We start from the raw sequence: 16,977 nt of genomic DNA, 5'->3' as shown, positions 1-16,977 counted from the left end.
ACTACTTATTTGGGCAATGAACTTTATAGCATTAAGAATCTTTTTTCCTTCCTAATGAGCATATTAGCTGCCTCCTATACAGTTATGTGGATCTTTAGTACCTACAATTGGTCCCCACCTTCTCCCCTTCAATGGAGATTCCTGCCTGAAGCCCTCTCAGCTCCCAAGGCCAATTTCTCTGTTACAGACACATTTAGAGGAAACTGGTAAAATCTAGAGAGGTAAGATCAGGTATTTACTGTGGTTCCGCTAAGAAGACACCTTAGGTGAGTAGTAGTACGATCTGAGGAAAAGCAGCAAGCTGTTGAGAGCTATGTGAAGACTTTAAGGACAAGAGGTAAATGGAGAACATCTTCCTTCCTAGATCAACAGGACAGAGGAGAAAAGGAAAGCAAGACAAGATTCAGAGCAGAAGCTTTGGTATTTGGCTGGAATATAAGCATTTCCTCAGAAACTTAAATGCGGTGATAACTAAATGGATGAAGTAGAATCAATGAAGTGAGGAATTTCTGACAACTTACCTCTGAAAATAAGAGGAACAAACTGAGTTTGAGGATGGGAGAGAGAGAGGATAGGTATTCTTTGGGATACAGTGAGCAGATGAAATAAAGAGCTGCTATTAAAACCCACAGTTTTAAGAAATTACCTGAAAAATACTTCCCCTGTCCATAGGACTTCTTACCGTATACACTGCCAGCAAAGCCAACTGGTTGTAGGGGCGCCCATTCTTGGGAGCAATGTGCTGGGCCTTCAAGTACCAACTAGAATAGAAAAACAGTAAGAAAAATCTACCTTCGTGTCAACTCTTTCCCAGTTCATCCTGACAGCCTTACTATTTAAGACATAAACTGAGGTTTAGGTGGAAGTGAACCTGGAGTGGTAAAGTATGATTAAAAGAATCAACAAAGACACTTATAGGACACATATGTGATGCAGTTCAAGTAGCCCATTGCTTAACAGGGTTTTGCTTAATGGGAAGAGAAATAATAGAGATGTAAAAGTACCTGCGTGCTTTCCCATAGTTTGCTGTGTCATTGGCTTGCTCTCGATACCGTGCGATATCTCCTTGGCAAATCATACATCTCTGGGCACTGATCAAGGCATATTTTACCTTCCAAAAAAAAATCAGTTAGGAAAGTACCCAAGAAACATTAACTTCAACAAAGGACAGAGATGATGTCAAAATGACAGAGCAGCATTGCTAAGTCCTCAATAAGTATAAAATTTCAACCTAACCCTGGCTACCAAAAAATAGCCAATGGCACTAGGGAAATTTACTGAGAGACCATAGTGGCAGAAGAAAGAGGGGTGATTCTTACTTCAAGTCCCAAACAAACAGAACAACATATTCTAAACCCTGACTCTTTATTAGTGTGTGATCTCAAGGAAGTCTTGAGATACCTGGAACTCAATTTCTTCATCTAAGTATAAAAATACATGTTGTAAAGGGCAACTGGAGGAAATATGAAAATACTATTAGCCAGGTGTCACATACATCTGTAATCTAAGCACTCTGGGAGACTGAGGATTCAAAGTTCAAGCCCAGCCCTGGGCAACTTAGCAAGACTCTGTTTCAAAATAAAAAATTTTAAAAAGAATCAAGGAAATAGCTCAGTGCAAAGACTCTTGGTTCAACTCTAGAACTGCAAAACATTTTAGAAACTATAAAGTGATATACAAAAATCCAAACAATATTCTTTTCTTGCTGTCATTACTTTTTTCCTCACACTCTTAGTATCTTACATTTCTTTTGTCTAAAACAATTACCCTTTACCAATCACCTATAACATGACAAGTACTATGTAATATATAACTGTTTTCTCACCAATACCTTTGGCATCTATCACTCCATGAGAAAACAAGAGTAGACCTAACAATTCCAACACATATACACACACAAAAAAAGACTCCCTTAACACACTTCAAACATCTAATTCCACTCCACCCCACATACACACAGAAACAATTAACATCTATTATGGCTTATATCTAGATGGCCCCCAAAGTCTCATGTACTCATAAGTGGGGCTTTTAGGAGTGACTGGACCATGGGTGTGTGATACTGAATCAGTCCACTGATTCGTTTAGTATAGTTCTAGGTTTGAATGCTAAGACTTACTGAAGACAGAAAACCCACCCTGGGTGTGGGTGGCACCAATCAACAGACTTGCAGCCTGGATGGAATACAGTGGGAAAGAAGAGGAAGCCTCGATGCCTCTGTCTGCCCTGCCACACCATGGACAGTTTCTCCTCTGCCATACCGCCTAGCTTTGTAGCCAGCCAACTACAGATTGAAACTTCTACAAACTGTGAGCTAAAATAAACCTTTTCTTCTTTAACTTGTATAGGGTATTTTGTCTCAGCAACAAGAAAATGACTAAGATAATATCTCAAATAAAGAATATCTCTAATAATATCCCAAATAAAGAATAAAACTTCACTGAAAAGTAGATACTTATCTCTCAGGAAAACTTACTTGCTAAATAACTAGCTACCATACACCAACCTCAACATGTAACTCAAATTTGAGTCCCAGGAAAGTTATAACCTCAGGGTCACTTTCTTTCTATGAATAAACATCAAAGAACCTTGGGTATCTAACTGATAAAAGAAAAAAATGTTATGCCATCATACTACAGCCACTTTACCATCTTAACTAGGGGAAAACTACAAACAAATTCTTTCAAAGACTCTCCATTACTCTCAGCATGGAGTCCTGCCTCTCTGCTCACCCTCTATGCCTCAGTCGTATCAGTTCCCTTTAACACACATCTTTCCCACTTCAGGATCTTAAATTATACTGTTCCCTCCCCCTAGAATCCTGCTCTTCCTCCATCTTCCCATATACCTTTACCTAGAACAAGCTAGATGTGGTGGTATACATCTGCTTATATTCCAGCCAAATACCAAAGCTTCTGCTCTAAGTCTAAAGTCTTCAACCTCAGCTTAGCTGTGATTTCCTTAGTATTGCACGATCCTTTACATCAGGTAAACCCTTTTACAATACACTTTTCAAACTGACTGATCAGTAAGTGCTCATCCAACATCTGCACTTACCCCCAAACAAATCCTGCACTCCAAGAACTGTGATCATGGCACTCTTATTCTGCACTGAACTGCCTCTGCCTAGAATGGCACCTAGCATGTAAGAGGGGCTCAATAAATACTTGTTGATTAGTAAGAGAGCATGTACATAGCAATTTATCAGAAGAAGCAAGAGAAGATTATGGGTGTAGCTCAGTGGTAGAGCACCTGCCTACCATGCTTAGGGCCCTCGGATGATCCCCAGCATCTCAAAACTAAACAAAACCCAAAGAGCAAGAGCAACTCTTTGCTCCATAAGCCATACCTTATTCTCTAATAAACCTTTAAACATTCCTCGAAGTTTCTCTCACCATTAAAAACAAAAACAAAGAATGAAGGTAGAGCTCAAGGGCAGAGAGCCTGCCTAGCATGTGCAAGGCCCTCAGTTTGATCTCCAGCTCCAAATAAATAAGAAAATAAACATCTGAACAAAAGCAAAAAATTGTCTTGAACTGAATTCTCTTTTAGCAATATTCCCTCCTTGCTTTCACAGTCAAGATTCTTAAAAGTCTTGTCTATGTTAGGCTCTCATTCTCTCTATTGCCTTACTTCTCTTACTACAATCTGGCTTCTATGCTTTCCAACTAAAACAACTCTTGATAAGCTCACGCAATTCAATGGACACTTCTCAGTAATCTTAACACTTGAAAATTCTGCATTACTTGACAATTTTATCAGCCCTTCCCACCTAGAGCCTCCTCTCTAGCCAGCCTTCTAAGTATTCTAACTTCTGCTTCAACTACCACCTACACACAGCAAAGACTCCTGAATTTGTTGCCACTTTAGCTCTTTCTCCTAAATTCCAAAGGCATCAAAGCATTCATCTGTTCAATTTCAAGTTCCTATTAGACATCTCATCTATGTATATCGAAACCTGAACTGACCTCTTCCTTTGCAGCCCCTCCTCCCTTGGGGGAGGATCTAGACCAATGGTGGCGAACCTATGGCACACATGCCTCACTGGGCTGTTCATATCATTGAAAGCTCTAAAGAGTTTGCCATCACTGACCTAGATCCTCCTACAAATATAATGAAGCAATGAATTTTTGCTTATTTCTGATTAAGAGTGTAACCTGAGAAAAGAGGAAATCAATGAGCAATCCTCCTATAACAGCAAACATAGCTCCCATGGATAAGACACAGTGAAAATGTGCTACGACATTGTATGTGTTATGTAAAACAATACCTAATGAAGATTAGCTAGGATAATGTCTGTTAAACTGTCTACAGTAAAAAGGCAAATAAAGTCTAGAGCCCATAGTATGGTTGGCAATCATTTGATATTTCCCCCATGTAATGTGGCTAATCAGCTAAATACTTTTAACACCAGTTGGAATTCCAATGATTATTGTAGCTGATATAAAGTATACTAAAAAAAAAAAAGTATGCTCATCTATCAATGTCCATACCAACTGTGAATATATGGTGAACTCATACAATAAACCCTAGAAAGCCAATTGACATTATTGCTCATATTATTCCCATGTAACCAAAAGGTTCCTTTTTCCCAGAATACTATGTAACAATATGAGAAACTATTCTGAATCTGGGCAGAATAAGAATGTTAACTTCTGGGTGAGGATATGCCTTCAATCTTAGCCCCTACACCCAATCAGCCACCTCTTGGTTCTACGAGGGGTGACTGAAAAATACAATAAATTATTAAAACAATTTATTACAGTACAAGACTCATTGCCAAGATTGATGGGGTGTGTTCTAAGTGAGGAATATTTTCTTAAGTTTTTAAGGCAATCTGTGTTTTACTGTAATGAATGTTTTTATTTAAATATTAACTATTTTTTGATCATCCCTCCCTGAACAAATGTTTTTGGTCATTTATGCCAAATAAAATGTATTGTTCTTCATCCACTTTATTCACAGGATCTGGCACAGTGTAACTTCTGGCTGTTCCCTAAATTCAAGATAATCATCAAAGGTAAATATTTTTAATCCATTCAGAACATCAAGGCAGCTACAGCACGATTAAAGACACTCAGAGGACTTAAAGCTGCCTGGGCTACAAAGTAAGTAGTTCAAGGCCAGCCTGAACTGCATAGTAAAACCTGGTCTCAAAAACACAAAAAAAAGAGGAAGCTTCCAGTACTGCTTCAGAAAGTGGCAAGACAAGCTAGATGTCGTGGTATACATCTGTAATACCAGCACTCAGGAGGTTGAAGCAAAATGACCACCATAAAGTCAAGGCCAGCTTGGCCTACATAGTGAATTCAAGGCTAGCCTTAACTAACAGCAAGACCCTGTCTCAAAACCGAAACAAAACAAAAAAAAATATACAGTGGCAAAAACAATGAAACAAATACGTTCAAAGTGAAGGGGAGTATTCTGAGGTTTAATAACAATGTGTCATTTACTATAACAAATTCTAATATTCACTGGATTTTTTTTTTTTTTTTTTTTTTTAAAGAGACAAGTTCTCCCTATGTAGTTCAGGCTGACAGGGAGTCACTATGTAGTCTAGGCTAGCCTTGAACTCATGGCAATCCTCCTGCCTCAGCTTCCCAAGCACTGGGATTACAGGTGTCCACCATCATGCCTGGCCACTCACTATATTTTATGATCATACGATATAATCCTAGTGGTCTTTTTACCCACCTCCACTACCTCTCTCTACCCTCATCCATGCCTACAACCTGACTCCATTACCTCCACTCCTGCCCAACTTCCATCTGAACTCAGCAATTTGCCAAAATTTATTGGTTCTAAGAACAAATCTTTTATCCACTTGATGATGAAAATCAATCAATGGTTCTCCAATGCTTTCACAATGAAGTCCGAACTCTTCAGCATGGCATAAAGTTTATGATCTATTTGCTTTCTATTTTATTAGTTTTACCTCCCACACTGCCCCACTCCACATTTTAAACATCAGCACACTGAACTTCTTGCATTTTCCCCAGCAACATCTGGTTCCTACTCACTGTGCCATCTTTTTTTTTGGTGTCCTCTATCTTAACTACCCTTTTCCTTTCAAACTTGTAATCATGTTTCAAGAGTTAATTTTGCAGTCTCTGAGGCGCCTCCTTGACCCACCAGCCTAAATTAGATTCACCTCTCCCAGGCCCCTTCACCAGTACATACAAGGTCTGACAAGAAATGTATACATGCGTCAGGAAAAGAAAAGCAGTACAATGTTTTTTTAAACAGATGGTGTTAACTTCACACGCAGGACACTAGAGGACGTTATATATTGCAGAAAACCCATGACATTGCGGACCTTAGAGAAGAAAATGAAAATGCAAGTCAGCAGCAATCTCAATGACCAAAGTTATTCAAGCAGCAGTTTGCCATACTAATAAATGTCTGGGAGCTAATGGCCATTATTTTGAGCACCTCTTGTAATTGCAGGGACCAAAGGTAACTTGTATTAATCTCATATCTCAATAAATTTAGTATTAAAATATTTATTGAAGTTTTTCTTTTCCTGAAGTAGGTATACACTGTTTTGGCAGAGTCTATGTACACCAATGCCGTAATACTTATGACACTACAACTGCTGGTTTCAACTGTCTGTGTCGCTAGTGGACTATCTTCCACTCACGTACCCTCAACACCCAGAGCAGTATCCAGCACATAACTGCACTAATAAACGCTTACTAAATGGATAAATACATTTAAGATACAGAAAGAAGCTGAGTTGGGCATGGTAGAATTTACAATGCTTGTAATCCCAGTTACTTGGGAGGTTGAGGCAGGAGTTATCACAAATTCAAGGCTAGTTTGGGCAACTTAGACTCTGTCGAGAGAGAGAGAAAAAGAAAGAAAGAGAGAAAGGAGAGAGGGAGGAAGGAGAGAGGGAAGAAGGAGAAAAAGGAGGAAGGAGAGAGGGAAGAAGGGAGAAAGGGAAAGAAAAAGGGGCTGGAGATGCAGCTCAGTGTTAGGACACTTGCCTAGCATGTATAAAGCCCCAGATTCAATTCCCAAAACCATTAAAACAAAAAGAAAGCAAGCTGGCTTACTGTCTTGCGTAATGGCTTGCTACGAATGGCAAGACCGTCCATGTAGTCCTCCAGTTTGAACTTGTAAGTAACCTGCAGTTTCTGAAGCAAACTATCAAAGAAGTCACTACCCTACAAAGAAAAAAAAAGTAAAATCTATTGGAATCAACTTATTCTTGATCCAACCTACCCACCAGAACCTGGGGCAAATGACTCTTTCACAGTTCTTAGATATCTTATGTAAATGGAGGCACATACAAATTTAGTGGTCACCAACTGAGCACAAGACAAATTCACAGTATAAGCCTCTCCACAGTTTTAAGGATAACAGCAAACACACACATATTCTCTACCCCACACCCAGACCAAGGAATTCAGAAAGCTTTCAAGCTCAAAACTAGTTCCAATTGTAAGTTATAGTCCTAAGGAAGTAACACAGTAGATCAGGCCTAAATCCAAAAAGACTATAAAGTGTTTTGTCAATTTTCTGTTCTAAAACATAGTAGATAGAAACTCAGTGATAGAAATTCATTATAATCAGAGGATGCTAAAGCCTTTATCCTGAGGACTAAAAGATAATTGCTTACCTCATCCAAGAGCTCCAAAAGTCTGTTCCGAATCTGTTCTGGGTTGTCAACATTTGGATCCTTGAGAAGCTGCCTGAACTTTTCAATCACCTGATAGAAAGCATTCTTCCACAGGATCTGATCCACATTCTGATTATCAGAGAACTCAATATCTAATAGAATACAACGTTCATACAACTGCAGCAGTTCAGCTCTGGAACAAAATACATGCAACTTCTAGCTCCATATACACTACAGGAAGACCCAAGAGCTTCCTGCAATTTAACCACCTTTCTTGGAAAGAAATCCAAAATATGACCAAGTACCGTATCCAAATACATATCAAGCTAGTTTCCATCCTACACAGCAAGATGTCATTACAAAGATAGTTAAGTTTAGGAAAACAGTGTTTCCCCGTATGTCCACAACTAAGCTCAACAGCTGAAATAAAATTTCGCTGCAAGTTATTTTGTTCATTTCTTGGCATTCTAGAAAGTCTTTCCCTTTCTCTAAAGGAAAAAGTAGGATGCACACGCATTTCTAAGACTAAAACAAAGCTTTAGTTTTTTATTCAACAAGCCCTTCCCTAAAAAAAATCAATGTGGCAGCTTAGTGATATGGTAAGTGCTTGACCAATATACACAAGGCCCTAGTTTTTTGTTTGTTTGTTTGTTTTTGTTTTTCTTCCGGTACCAGGAATCGAACTCATGACCTTGCGTTTGCCAGGCAGGCGCTGTGCCGCTGAGCTAAATCCCCAGCCCCAAGGCCTTAGTTTTGATCACCAGCTTTCTGGGTAGAAGAGGGGATCAATGCAAAGTGAAATAATGTGGCTCACCTAAAATGTTTCTACCTTCCTCAGTCATGGGAACTTTTTTTTTGTTTTGTTTTTTGTTTTTTTCCTGTCTTTTTGAGACAGGGTCTCGCTATGCAGTTCAGGCTGGCCTTGAGCTCACTTTGTAGCCCAGGCTGGTCTCGAACTTGCAAGGATCCTCCTGCCTCAGCCTCCCGGGTGCTGGGATTACAGGTGTGCGCCACCACACCTGGCTAGTCATGGGAGCTTATACACTTCCACCTCGTCCCCATTTCCCTCTACCCAGGATAGAACACACCATACCTGAGTTGAGTCATCTTCTCCATGCCCTCAGTACTGATGCGATCCCTGGAAAGCAGGTTGCTGAGCTGCAGTTCCTGGTTGTCAGCCACCCGGAGAAGCCTATGTAACTCCTGTTGCTGCATGTTCCTCACATGCTGCTCTATCTCCTCAGGACTCATGGTGCTGGCAGGGAGAGGGCCACATACATACTGTCCTGGTGGAGTTGGATAGCCTGGGTAGTAAGGCCCTGGGTACACACCATTTGTAGGACCCACTGGGTACTGTAGGGGGCTATAACCTGTATAGGGATACTGGGAGGCAGGGCCAGGTGTTCGAGGGTAATAATAGGGGTTGTCAGAATTTTGAAACTTATAGTAAGATGCTTGGGCCTGACGTGAGTCACCCCAAGATGTAGGGCTGACTTCATCATCAGTGTCCAAGAAATGTAACTGTGGTGTCTGGCTCTTTAGAGCAGGTTTCTGATCAGGATTATTCGGGTCCCACAGTCGGCGGGTGGTGCCTCCACGGCCCCAACTCCGAGATCCCTTATTACCAGATCCAATTAAAAGCCGAGGTCCCAAAGGTGTAGATTCTGGAGAACCTGCTGAATTGACAGACAGAGCAGTACGGGCAGGCAGAATCAGAATCCCACGACCCCGACTCCGGAGTTCTTGTTTGGGGTTTTTGGACTCCTGCTTCTCAGAACCTCTCCCCTCACTACTTAGGCCTTTGTCAGACTTTATCTCATCTACATCTTCCCTGGCTGACCTCACCATAAGGGAGTCTTTGTTCATGGTTTCTGCATCAAAAGTGACACGAAGAGTACCTCGATTTTCTTTACCGTTGCTTTTCTGCTCACCCTCCCCATGGCCAGACCAGTTTCTTTCTGAATGTTTCCTCCTTTCTAAGCTCCTCTTGGGCCCCAATTCATCAGGCTCATCAATTCTGTCATCCTCTAAGGAATCAGTTGAGGAGAGAGATACTTGCTTCTTCAGTCGTGGCCTCTCCTTGGTCCGCTCCTGCCTGCGGCGGCGGCATCCATTATCAGTCAGGCCAGCTCCCTCAGCACTGTTGTTACTACCAGCTGAGCTGGTACTGCAAGTTCGGTATCGGTTCCTTCGTTTATCTGAGCGCGAGTAGCGCTTTGCAGAACCCAGCTTCCCCTGGGCCATATCATTATTCACTTTCTTTGTCCCCTCTCCCGTTTCAATCCTTTTTCCTTTTTCTCCCTTTGAAGACCTTATTCTGTCACTATTTTGGCTCTTTTCTGTCTCAGTTTTGTCTGGTTTATTCACAACTTCCTCTTTCACAACTTTTCCCTTACACTCATCTTCTGCTACTCTCAGCTGTTCTACCTGGTTAAGGATCTCTTCCTCATCCACTCGGCTGGCTGACTCTTTGTTAACAGTCTGCAAACGCCGTCCAGGCTGGTAGATCTGCAGGTCTGGTTTCTTTGTCCTTTTGATGATTCTTAGACTTCGATCCTCTTGTCCAGCAGTCCTATGAAAGGTTTCCTGCCCCTGATTATTTTCTGAGTCTAGAGGACCATTTTGCTGTTGGCTGTCCAGTTTCTTGCAGGCATCTTTAATGAGCTGTGTACCATTTCCAACAGCAGAAGAATCTCTGTCATTAACAAATTCATCCTTAAATTCCTCGCTCCCAGAGGGTTCCTTGATTTTAGGTCTGTTCCTTAGTCGAGAAAGACCAGGCTTATAAATTTCCAGATCTGGGCGCCTGTTATCTTTGCGCTGCCTGGGCTCCTTTAATTCCTTCATGTTTTCTGTTATATTAGGGAGAAAGTTGAAGAGGAAAAAGTAGAAAAAAAGAATAAAGGAGGAAGTAGGAGGAAAACTGTCATTCTGGTAAGTAACAGAAAGTCATGCAAGAATACACATCCAAATACTAACAGTGGTGGTTAGGAAAGGTTTCTACAAAAGCAGAAATTTTGGGTTTATAGTATTTGTTTGTCAACCAGCAAAGCAAGAACTTAATTGTGAAGAATTGCCTATGCTTAGGCTAGGAAAACGGGGGGTGGGGGGGACCTGTTTTCTCAGGTTACCCAAGTTATATTCATGTTCAGATTCCCAAGACTCCAAACTACCTCAAGATCCCAAACTCTCATTATTGCAATAAAAGATCTCTAACATTTATAGCATTAGACTATTTTCTATCTATAAAGCCTCTGAATCCATCTCAGTCTCTTCTACTTCTAACATTTTTCCAGGGTGGCAAATCCTGCATATGTGTGTGTGTGTGTGTGTGTGTGAGAGAGAGAGAGAGAGAGAGAGTGGGGTCTGAACCCAGAGTCTCGCTTATGCTAGGCAAGTGCTCTATCACTGAGCTGTTATATCCCTAACTCTTCTTATTTTAAGACAGTCTCCTTAAACTGCCCCAGCTAACCTCAAACTTGTGATCCTCCTTAGTCTCCTGAGTATCTAGGATTACAGGCATTCTCCACCATGCCTAGCAAGCTAACTCTTTTTAACATATTAGTAGTGGGCAGGAGGTGAAATGCCCAGTAGTAGAATACACAAGCATGAGGCACTGAGTTTGATCCCTAGCACTGCAAAAGGAAAAAAAAATTGAGAAAAAGAAGGGTATGTGTAACAAGCCACAGTCCTGAACATCTCTGGAGAAAAAAATTGCAACTCTAGTCTGCGAACTTGGCCATGACAATCCGCTTCTTTAGGATACAAATTACCCAATCACATACTTCCTACTGAAGCAAACAGGCCGCAGTTCTTTTTGTTCTTCAACTCCACTCATCCTCACCAACTCTGTAACAGCAGTCAGCAGAGTTGTTTCAAAAATATACTGCTCAAACTATCATCATTAGAATACTGAGACTAACTGCTACTATGATGATACAATATGAGAAGAAAAAAGTTCCATACAAGATCTTTCCCTAGACACTGATGGAAGGGTTATTGCACGCTCTCAAAATGCGAAGGACTGGGAATACTCACGAACAAGAGGGTAAGGCTTTAGAGACCACTCTCCAGAGTCCATGAACTTACAGAATGACAAACAAGTATACGAATTTCTGAGTATCTGTTAAGAGAAAGACTACTGCCAGGCATAGGGGCACACCTGTGAACCCCAGCACTTGGGAAGCTGAGACAGGAGGATCACCAAGAGTTCTCAGTCAGCCTGAGCTACACAGTGAGTTCAAGGCCAGCCTGAACTACTATACAGTGAGGCCCTATCAAAAAAAGGGTGGGGAGGGGGAGACTAAGTTAGCTATAAACATTTCAGTAGGAATGTGACAGGAAATTATCAAGTACTCAAAATAAAATTTTACATAAAACCCTAGCATTGCACCATAAACACAAATGCAAACAAGCCCACAACAGGTATATGCTCTAGCACTTACACCCACTTTTCATAAGTATAACAAAAAAGCAAAAGAAACTGAAGTTTAAGATACTGCTTCAGTGTTTCCAGAAATTTAGGACTCTCCAAGTATGAACAAAAATAAAGCAGTTCAACCTCGAACTGTCATAATCTTTGTAACGTAGGTTTGTGGGCAGAAAGGTAAGGTTAGAAGAGATACTACTGCTCGTTTTTTTTCTTCTCTTTTTAGAAGAGAAACTACTACTACTTTGTAGAACAGAAGCAAACAGCCTGGATAACCCAATTTAACTCACCAATGAAAACCAGCCTCACAGACTGCTACCACAAGACTAGGGAAGGAACCTATCAGACCTACCGTTCTACGTAACTCCAAAGCCTAACAAAGGGGAGGTGAGACATAAGCCTTTCTTGGAGCTTTTCTGATGTGGCTGGAGACTTTCACCGACAAAATGAATATCCTCTTTGCTTAAAAGAAGAAAGGAAAACAAAAACAAAAACCTGCTCCCCTATATGCTACGGTCAAATCAAAGTACTCAGCTCTCTGAGGTCCAGGATCACTCCAGTGGCGCAGCTTTCAGAAGCTTGCGGTGGAGGAAAAAGTTCTGCTAGGAAGTCCCAGCCCGTTACACCTTTCTCAATTTCCCCTGCCTCTTCTCTCCGACGCCAACCAGACCAGGGGGGCAGGCCCGCGGGGGGCTCCTTTGGGAATAATAAAGCCCAGGACCTCCACAAGACCCCAGCACCCATCGCTGTTCGCGTCTCCCGACGACTGGGAATTCAGGGGTTGATCTGAGGGAGCTGGGGCAAAAGGGAACAGCCACCATCGCGGTGAGAAAGAGGGTGGAGACAGGAACTCAGGCAGGCTCTACCGGAGGGGGGTCAGCTCGAGCCGGGCACCGCACCAGCGCTCAGCCTGCCGGGGCAGGTAGGGGCCTGCCAGCGGCTCCCGCCCCCACTGTTGGGGGAAGGGGCGGGGGCTCGGGAGCGCCACGGATGGGGCGGGGAGGAGGCCAAGGAGGCGGGGCGGGAAGGCCCGGCCCAGGAGCTGGGCGGCGCGACTCACCTCTGCTCCCGGCCTGCGGAGCCAGAGTGGCCAGGATCCCTCGCAGCTCCGACGCAGAGATTCGCACACGCTCCAACCCCTCCGCCATCTTCGCGGCTGCTGCTACAGCTGCCCGGACTTCGCCACTGCCGCGCGCAGCCAGGAAACCCCGACGGACGGACGGGAGGCGCGCGCTCACCCACTCCCACCCTTTTCCCCGCCCCTTTTCTCCTCTCCTCCCCAAACGACGGTGGCCGCACTGGGAGGAAAAGCGTTGAACGCACGTTTGAAAGAGGCAATGCCGGAGAGCGAGCCCGGGGTGCTAGAGGCGGGCGCTGCGCCTGCGCAGAAGTGTAGTCGAGCAAGGTGTGCTGAGGCTGGAGGTGGAAGCGCGGCGCCGGTGAGGTGAGGCGAGAAGGTGAGGTGAGCCCTGATCAAGCCAGGTGGGCATTCGCGGTCGTCCCGCGGTGGTGGCGACCGAAGACATTAGTATTGTTGGTGTTGGTTTAGGTGTCGTGTTGGCGGAGATACCCAAAAATTCGGCCTCCTCTGATCGTTTTAGGCCAAGGGCTCCCCGCCATAGCCCCAGGCTTTTGTTTGGGGACCTTAAAAACCTTATTAGAGTAGTTGATCCCCATTTTAAGAGGAGGAAATAATCCCTGAGAGCTGAAGAGATAAATTGCCCCGGATGACATAGTGGTACCACACAATCAGTCTTTTTCTTTGTGGCGAGCAACATCCACAAGATTTTTTAATTAAAGCTTTCTCTCTCTTTCTTTCTCTTTCTCTCTCTCTTACACACAAGTTGGCTCGTGCTAAGAGAAGGAGTTGTGTGGAGGTAAACCAGGAGGTATTATATGTCGATTTGGGAATTTTTGCATCACTATGGAGTCTTGAAAACATCACTGTCCTAGATCACAGGTTGATTTTTTTTTTTTCTTTCTTTTACCTTTAAAATTTAACTTCAACGCCAGGTGTGGTGGCTGTAATTCCCGTTTGTAATCCCAGCACTCGGAGGCTAAGAAAGGGGCCAGCCTGGGCTACATAGTGAGTTCGAGGCTAACCTGTACTAATTAGAGAGACCGTGTCTCAAAAACAGAAACAAAAGAAAATTTAACCACACCAAGGGCTGGGGAGGTAGCGCAATGTCACAGTGCTTGCCTGGCATGTGCAAGGTCCTGATTTCCATTCCCCGCACCTCTCTAAATAAATAAAATTTAACTAGACCAGAAGACTTTTGCCCTTTTGACCGTCAACTACTAAAAATGGTGGTGTGGGGAAACTGCCTCTCCCAAGGCTTCCCGCCTCCACCTGTTGCTCTTTCTTAGTCTTAGGCAGTCCATTGGACCTTTAACCTTTCAAATAAGACTTATCAGTAATTCCTTAGTTGAGCATGAGAGATTTGAAAAAAATGATCGAACTCTTTCAGTTCCTCTTACATGACAGACACTTCATCATCAGATGGTTAAGCATAAAGTGAAAAGAAATGTGGAAAGATTCAGCCGTGCAAAAGACGGGGAATATTTAAGGGGCTAGAGCAAAAGCATCCATTTTTCTGAATTATTTAAAAATTAATTCATATTGAAGCCGACCATGGTGGTGCATGCTGCAAATCAGCATTCAGGAGGCTGAGGCAAGAGGATCCTGAGTTGTAGGCCAGCCTAGGATATATAGTGAGACCCAGTCTCAAAAAAAAAAAACTTTATGTACATTTTAAAAGGTTTGGAAAAATACATGTAAAAAATACATGTTAAAAATGGTTAGTTTTTTCAAAGAAGGGATTTGACCGCAGAAAGTACAGGTTTTATGTACAAATGTAATATTTTAAACTCCTAAAATAGGTATTTGATTACATAGTATGTGACCAAATAATACAGCAAATTTGTTTTGTAATCTAAAACAACAAGCCAGAGGTGGTGGTGCACACATATAATCCCAGCACTCTGGGAAGCTAAGGCAGAAGGATTGCAAATTTGAGCCCAACCCAGGCAATTTAGTGACTTAGGGAAGAGACTGTCTCAAAATAAAAAAACAAAGGGCCGAGGCTATTGCTCAGTGTGAAGGTCCTAGGTTCAATCCTAAGTACCAAAAAAAAAAAAAAAAAAAAGTCCAAGATACATCTCTAATCAGTGCTCAGGAACATTTTTTGTAGCTGTAAGTACTTTTATTATTAAAAAAATAATAGAGGGCAAGCCAGATGTGGAGCATGCCAGTAATCCCAACACTGGGAGACTGAGGTGGGAGGATCACATGTTTGAATCTAGCCTGGACAGGGTAGCAGTTTGGTAGGAGTATGTCTCAAAATTAAGAAAAAAAAAACTTTCAAAGTGCTGGGGATATAACTCAGTGCAAAGGCCTTGTGTTCAATCCCTAGTACCAAAAAGAAGAAAGGGCTATGGGTATAGTTTAGTGGTACAGTGCTTGTGTAACATGCACAAAGCCCTGGGTTTGATCCCCAGTTCTCACTCCCTCCAAAAAAAGACAGAAAATAGACTAAGCATTCAACAAAGGTAGGAAAAGACAAAGCAAAATAGAAGGAAGAATAAAGATAAAATGTAATAATAGAAGTACTTGATAAATTGAAGAGCTCATTCTTCAGAAACAAAAGACAAAGCAGGTCACATTTGTGGTAAAGAGTAAGGGGGAAAGGACATCCTTTTAGATGCCTCACAAACAATTCAAATTTAGTTCATTAAAGTTCTGATATTCTTCCCAAATGCTTGTTTCTTCACCAGTCTTACATCTCAATAAATTATACCACCATCTATGTGAAAACCTAGGAGTTACCTGTGACACCGCCAGTCTCCCTCATCCCTATATTCAACCAACTTATCGGGATATATCTGTCTCCATAATGAGCATATATGGAATTATCTTGGCGTTCTCATCTTTTTCTCTTGAAAACTGCCCTTCGCTTTCATTCAGAAATACTCTCTCTCTCTCTCTGCTTTTTCTTCTTTCTTCCTTTATTACACCTTCTTTTGCTGCTTATTTTCCCTCAGGTGCAGAGTTAAGCCAGCCATCTTGTTTTATTTAACTATCATTAATAAAGCCTTTCTCATTTATCCTTTTGCTCTGCATTTCAATTACCACTACTGTTCTGTCTCTTCCCGTAGGTAGTATCTCTACTGTGTTTGTTACATGTTCTTGAATATATATCTATGTTTGAATAATATACATTGTTCTATGTATGTGTTTTGACTGTACATAATGGATACTGCTATAGATCTCATTCTGTTTCTTTATCATGTTTCTGTAAATTCTTGTCACGATTGCATAGTGTTATTTTAAATGACCTCAGACCACTGGCCACTGGTCCTGGACCAAGATGGGCCAGAGTCCTTACGCAGAATTTTTTGAACTGAAAGAAAGAAAATCCATCTCCAGTGTGGAAGCCATAAAATGTAAAAACACAGGAGCTGTCAGCAGCCACTCGTCCTGCCATATGGAACCAGCTGGTCTGCAATGAAAAAGGAGCCGACATGCAAAATGCAGCAGAGGTGAGAAACAGCTTGGAAGCTATCAAGTGCCTGGTTCCAATTGTTCCTAAAGCTCCAAATGCCTGCCCACTCATAGTTTGTTCAACTTTTCCTTGGACTCTATGAGCTAGTAAATGTAGACATTATGCTAGTTCACACTGGGAGTCTATCACCTGCAACCAAAAGGCCTCAGTAATTATAACCATCGCAAAAGAGCTTGATTGATTGGCTTTTTTGGGACAGGATCTCAGTATTTTGCTTAGGCTGGCGTCAAACTCACAGCGTTCCCCCTGCCTTGGCCTCGTAAGTGCTGAGATTATAAATCAGTATTTGTCCACCACCATACCCCACTACAAAATAGCTTTTTATTGTTGGGGGTATTTTTTTAGTGGTTTTTTTTTTTTTT

At 42.1% G+C, this 16,977-nt stretch overlaps 2 protein-coding genes and 1 long non-coding RNA gene across 17 annotated transcripts in view; 2 read left to right on the top strand and 1 right to left on the bottom strand.

The window, feature by feature from the left end:
* Positions 1–13,327, bottom strand: part of Smg6 (SMG6 nonsense mediated mRNA decay factor) — a 237,958-nt gene extending 224,631 nt beyond the window's left edge. Inside the window, exons 1-6 of one of the 4 annotated variants that reach the window (XM_005402587.2) lie at positions 13,114–13,327; positions 8,718–10,476; positions 7,625–7,817; positions 7,059–7,169; positions 1,005–1,111; positions 683–761 (exon numbers count right to left, since the gene is read on the bottom strand). In XM_005402587.2, coding sequence (XP_005402644.1) covers positions 683–761; positions 1,005–1,111; positions 7,059–7,169; positions 7,625–7,817; positions 8,718–10,476; positions 13,114–13,201 — 2,337 coding nt within the window. In that variant the 5' untranslated portion in view covers positions 13,202–13,327. Of the gene's footprint in view, positions 1–682; positions 762–1,004; positions 1,112–7,058; positions 7,170–7,624; positions 7,818–8,717; positions 10,477–11,409; positions 11,491–12,405; positions 13,020–13,113 lie in introns of those variants that run through there. The other 3 variants (XM_005402585.2, XM_005402586.2, XM_013503361.1) reach the window with 3 other exon arrangements.
* LOC102009608 lies at positions 11,584–12,784 on the top strand. Its single transcript, XR_263757.2, has 2 exons — positions 11,584–11,672; positions 12,280–12,784. It is a non-coding gene; the product is annotated as an uncharacterized LOC102009608 (long non-coding RNA).
* Positions 13,302–16,977, top strand: part of Srr (serine racemase) — a 20,375-nt gene continuing 16,699 nt past the window's right edge. For 2 of the 12 annotated variants that reach the window (XM_013503374.1, XM_013503364.1), the window contains exons 1-2: positions 13,429–13,510; positions 16,373–16,592. In XM_013503374.1, coding sequence (XP_013358828.1) covers positions 16,575–16,592 — 18 coding nt within the window. In that variant the 5' untranslated portion in view covers positions 13,429–13,510; positions 16,373–16,574. Of the gene's footprint in view, positions 13,536–13,897; positions 14,014–15,597; positions 16,593–16,977 lie in introns of those variants that run through there. The other 10 variants (XM_013503367.1, XM_013503370.1, XM_013503366.1 and 7 more) reach the window with 10 other exon arrangements.

This window comes from Chinchilla lanigera, unplaced genomic scaffold (assembly GCF_000276665.1).
Source record: "Chinchilla lanigera isolate Chin_1 unplaced genomic scaffold, ChiLan1.0 scaffold00080, whole genome shotgun sequence".
NCBI lineage: Eukaryota > Metazoa > Chordata > Mammalia > Rodentia > Chinchillidae > Chinchilla > Chinchilla lanigera.
This window is presented reverse-complemented; position numbering and strand designations above follow the sequence as displayed.